At 45.8% G+C, this 5,494-nt stretch overlaps 1 protein-coding gene across 1 annotated transcript; it reads left to right on the top strand.

Moving 5' to 3' along the window:
- Positions 1–1,312: 1,312 nt before the first annotated feature.
- KCNS2 (potassium voltage-gated channel modifier subfamily S member 2) lies at positions 1,313–2,746 on the top strand (the record flags this gene model as incomplete). The annotated part of the gene is made up of 1 exon (XM_082045799.1): positions 1,313–2,746. One exon carries the CDS (start codon positions 1,313–1,315, stop codon positions 2,744–2,746), a length of 1,434 nt encoding a protein of 477 aa, XP_081901925.1.
- Positions 2,747–5,494: the final 2,748 nt, after the last annotated feature.

The following is a 5,494-nucleotide window of genomic DNA, read 5'->3' as shown; positions in this document are numbered from 1 at the left end:
CGGGAAGGGGGAGCGGCGGGAAGGGGCGAGCGGTAGCCGCGGGGGTCGTCGCCATGACGAGCGCGCGTGCCGCCGCCTCCCGCCGCTGAGGGGGGCGGCGCGCGGCCGCTGTCCCTTCAGCACCGCGCGCCCAGCGGGGCCGCCTTCCCAACACAGGGACCCCACCGCACCCCACCGGCACCCCCACCGCACCGGCACCGCACCAGCAGCGGCACAGCACCAGCAGCGGCAGCGGGGCGAGCCCTGGCGGCCCCCGCGGGCGGCGGGGATGGCGGGCCGGGGGCAGCAGGGCGCGCCGGCGGGGGGCCGCGGCCGCTGAGACAGCAGGTAGGGCGGGCGCGGCGGGGCGCGGAGCGGAGCGGAGAGGGGCGGCTCCCCCGCGGCGGGGGGCGGCGGCACTCCCGGGCAGAGCGGGGCCCCGGGCGGGGGCGCAGGGCTCCGGCCCCTCGGAGGGGGCGCGGCTGGGCGAGCGGCCCGGCGGGAGCGGGGCCCCGGGCGGCGGCAGCCGGGGGGTCCTTGTCTGGCGGGGCCAGGGCGCGGCGGGAGGGGGGAAGGTCCGCGCGGACCCGGTGGCACAACGACTGTGAGCAATGGGGGTTTCGCAGGAGCGACAGCCGCAGCCCAGGTGAAGGGTGCGGGTAGGGACAGGAGCCTGCAGAGGGAACAAAGGAGTCGCCCTTAGTGTCTTCAGTGGGAGACGGGAGAAAGAAAGAGGAAATGGGGAAAAGGGGGAAAGAGGGAAAAGAGAGAAAGGGAGAGAGACAGAAAGAAATAAAAGAAAGAAAGAGAGAGAGAAAGAAAGAGAGAGGGAAAGAAAGAGAGAAAGAGAGGGAGAGAAAGAAAGAGGAAGGAAGGAAGGAAGGAAGGAAGGAAGGAAGGAAGGAAGGAAGGAAGGAAGGAAGGAAGGAAGGAAGGAAGGAAGGAAGGAAGGAAGGAAGGAAGGAAGGAAGGAAGGAAGGAAGGAAGGAAGGAAGGAAGGAAGGAAGGAAGAGGGAAAGAGGGAAAGAAAAAAGAAAGAAAGAAAGAAAGAAAGAAAGAAAGAAAGAAAGAAAGAAAGAAAGAAAGAAAGAAAGAAAGAAAGAAAGAAAGAAAGAAAGAAAGAAAGAAAGAAAGAAAGAAAGAAAGAAAGAAAGAAAGAAAGAAAGAAAGAAAGAAAAAGAAAATAAAAGAAAGAGAAAGAAAGAAAAGAAAGAAAAGAAAGAAAAGAAAGAAAGAAAAGGGGAACATGCTATAGATTTGCTCATTCTGCTCATTTTGTGTGCAATTGCATCCTAGGTTTTCGTTCCCTGTACACCTTTGGGAGGAGCTCACTATGACAGGGCAGAGCCTGAAGGCTTTATCTGAAGCGAATTTTGAAGACAATGAGATCAGCATCAACGTTGGAGGCTTTAAGAAAAAGATGAGATCCAACACATTATTAAGGTTCCCGGAGACCAGGCTGGGAAAACTGCTGAGCTGCCACTCAAAGGAATCGATACTGGAGCTCTGTGACGACTATGATGACACCAAGAATGAATTTTATTTTGACAGGAACCCCGAGCTCTTTCCTTACGTGCTACATTTTTATAACACCGGCAAGCTCCATGTGATGGGTGAACTCTGTGTGTTTTCTTTCAGCCAGGAGATTGAATACTGGGGAATCAATGAATTCTTTATAGACTCCTGCTGCAGTTACAGCTACCATGGGAGGAAAATGGAGCCAGACCAAGAGAAATGGGAGGAACAAAGTGACCAGGAAAGTACCACATCATCTTTTGATGAGATTTTGGCATTCTACAACGATGCCTCTAAATTTGACAAACAACCCTTTGGAAACATCAGGAGGCAGCTCTGGCTTGCTTTGGATAATCCTGGGTACTCAGTCTTAAGCCGAATCTTTAGTGTCCTTTCAATAGTGGTGGTGTTGGGCTCCATTGTGACCATGTGCCTGAACAGCCTCCCAGACTTTCAGATTATTGACAGCAATGGGAACCCCGAGGAAGACCCTCGCTTTGAAATCGTGGAACATTTTGGTATTGCATGGTTCACTTTTGAACTGGTGGCGAGATTTGCAGTAGCCCCTGACTTTTTAAAATTTTTCAAGCATGCTTTGAATTTGATTGACCTCATGTCTATCCTTCCATTTTATATTACCTTAATTGTCAACTTGGTAGTGGAAAGTAGTCCGACTTTAGCAAATTTAGGCAGGGTTGCACAAGTCCTGAGGCTCATGAGGATTTTCCGCATATTAAAGCTTGCTAGACACTCCACAGGTCTCAGGTCTCTTGGAGCCACCCTGAAGTACAGCTACAGAGAGGTGGGGCTTCTTTTACTTTACCTCTCTGTTGGCATCTCCATTTTCTCAGTGGTAGCTTACACCATTGAGAAGGAAGAGAATGAGGGGTTAGCCACCATCCCTGCTTGTTGGTGGTGGGCTACCGTTAGCATGACCACAGTTGGCTATGGGGATGTTGTGCCAGGGAGCACTGCTGGCAAGTTGACGGCATCTGCATGCATCCTAGCTGGTATCCTAGTGGTAGTGCTTCCCATTACACTCATCTTCAATAAATTCTCCCACTTCTATAGGCGTCAGAAGCAGTTAGAGAGTGCCATGAGAAGCTGTGATTTTGGTGATGGCATGAAAGAAGTTCCGTCAGTCAACTTAAGGGACTACTATGCGTATAAAGTTAAATCACTTATGGCCAGTCTTACCAATATGAGCAGGAGCACCCCCAGTGAGCTGAGCCTGAATGATTCGCTGCATTAGTGCACAAGTTTGACAGCAGTTTGCATGAGAGCTATCAAGAGCTATGTTTATAAGTGTTTTCCTATTTGTTTTCTTTTTTTCCTAGAGGATAGTGTTGCTGACACTGCACTAACTTTGCACTTGAGAAACTAAAGACATTTCTATTACAAGTTGACAGTTTGCACATTTTCATCCTGTTGCATAGGTACTAAATGCTGACTTTTCCATGCAAATGTTACAACTTCCATGACATTAGTGCTAACAGTATAGTGATGATCTGTTACTTTGTGCATTTCCTTATCGGAGCAGAGAAATGAACGTACCCAAGTGGAATAAAAATTCTCAGCTGTGACATGAGTAATGAAAAAAATCACCTATCACCTATACTGGTACCTGTACTAGTGTAGGACTTCACATGAATTTTACAACAGTTTAAAACAATCACCTGTGAATCACTGACATGGGAACACTCTTCCTCATTTTTCTGACCAGTTATTCTGGTCATCACATGTCTGAAAACACCTCCGAGCTTCACATTTCAACGGAACTGTGCTTACTCTCGAGCACATGTGTTAAAAACTGGGTGTTCTTGTTCTGAAATGTTATGTATGATAATATCTTTCAGAAGCTCCTAAGCATAAAGATACCTCTGTTTCCGAGATTAGGTCAATACTGAGCCTTCTGAAGAAGCCCACTCTTCATTTTCAGATGGCTATGTATTCAAAGACTACATTTCCACAAGTGATTCCAGATATGGAGGCCCATGAAGATATCTCAGGTTTCCATTTCCAGAAATGATCTGCACACAGCTTGGTTCCAGTGAAGCTGAAGATACGCTGTATTTCACTTCATCAAAATGGTTCTGAGATTAGACACACAAAAGCGTGGATTTTCAACAATTAGAAGCTCCAGTGAAAAACTTGAATTTGTTTAATGGAGCAAAATATTCCCGCATGAACTGTACAGGCAGCATTTTAGGAACTGACATTCATATACTGCAAAAAGACTAATTATAAAGATGCCATATGTGATGCTGAGATATAAAATCTAATTTTATCAGGAAAGCTTGAAGGCAGGTGTTGATGGCAGATAATTTCATTAAGCTTTCTGCCAAGGAAACTCTAAGGAAAAAAAAAGCCTGTAAGCCACATTTTCTCACAGAAAGAAACTCACAACTTGCAGCTAAGGAAGAGTGTAAAGGCCTAAGAAAGGAACAGGTAAAGAAAAAGAGCTTGATACCGCACACGCTATGGGCAGATCCTCCTACCTGCTTCTGTGATGTATTCGATTGAAATACTTTCAAGGGCTGGCCTGTTCTTTTCTTTTTCTTTATTTTTTTTTTTTTTTAAAAAAAAAAAAACTAAAAAAAGAAGTGAGATAGCAGATCATCTGGGTTTGCAAGAGTAATCATGAATCTGCATAAACTTATTTTTTGCAGGCTTGGCCTCTTCCTTTACGTAATCGTACAGAGATCAAACACTTGTGGCCAACAGGCAGAAGCCACTGCTGCTTCCCTCTATTTATACTTCTAGGGATCCGTGCTATAAAGCAAGCGTTTCTCTTCAGATCCTGCTGGTTTTCCATCCCATTTATTACATAAAATGTTCCAATTACTTTTTTTTTTTTTTTCCACTTGTGATGACTAGAGAGGTTCAGAAAATAAATTCAAAGTAGTTAGAAGTTAAAATACTAAAGCTGAAATTGTCATGTTTGGAAGTTTGTGTTTGTGCACCACAAGGAAGAGTGTTGAACTAAAGTGTCCCAACTGGCAGAATAAAGCAAATATAGTATAAACAGGTAATTTTTTTTTAAGCTATTAGAGGTGGCTGATTGGTCTGGATCTTTTGGTGATGTTGCTGTATCAGTTCCACCAAAACCCAGAAAGCTGAGCACCCAGGATCAGATTACTTTATGCCTGATCACTTTTCACAGAATACTCAGTGTGAAATAACGCCCCCATACACCATTTTCTTTGAAGACCCTCCCTTCACATCAGTTAGTAGTTGATTTATGCCACAAAGTGTGAGGGAAACACATCCTTTCTAACCTTACCAAATAAAACTCTTGGAGATTTCAACACAGCCTGCACAAGTTATGAAGTCAATAGGCAAGATGTTGCTTGCTGCCCCTGAAAATTGAAGAGCCATTTACATGGCCCTAAGGTAGACTTAGATAACCCAAATTTAGCATCCAAACTTCAAACATTTTGCTAAGGTTTTCACTTTTGGAGGGTTGCTTCAAGTTCTCTGCTGGGTCATGGGCATAAATTCAGTAGTCTTGTCCGTGCTTCATATTGCATGTGTGTAAACTATCATACACCTACAAACAACCAGCCAGAACACAGCACAGCACTAGGTTGCCTATTGGATCGAACTACCAGGAAAGAAACAAGGGAAGGAGGAGATGGGCTTACGCAGCACTTACGCTCCACTTGCATTACTGCAAGGGTGGCAAACTCTCCCACTGGTGTCAAGGGCACTGCAAGTTCTCACTGGCTCTATTGGCTGGGGGTCTTCAGAGAATCCAGCTCCAAGCAGTGGTTTTATCTCGGTTTCACAAGCAGTAGATTCACAGAGTTGAAAAGCAATGACTTTGGGGGCAGTTACTTGAAGAGACCTGTAAACTTGCCAAAGAGTCACAAATTCTCTCAGCTGTTGTTAGTTTAGCATTGCAAAGGTTGGATCCAAACTTTGCAACACTTCCTTTCAATAACCTATAGCTTATCTTATGTTTGAGATTTATTATTCTTCGTAGAGCCGATGCTCTGTC

This window comes from Streptopelia decaocto (genome assembly GCF_964273445.1).
Source record: "Streptopelia decaocto genome assembly, chromosome: 2".
Classification (NCBI taxonomy): Eukaryota; Metazoa; Chordata; class Aves; order Columbiformes; family Columbidae; genus Streptopelia; species Streptopelia decaocto.
Note: the sequence above shows the minus strand (reverse complement) of the source record. Positions and strands in the feature narration are given on the sequence as shown.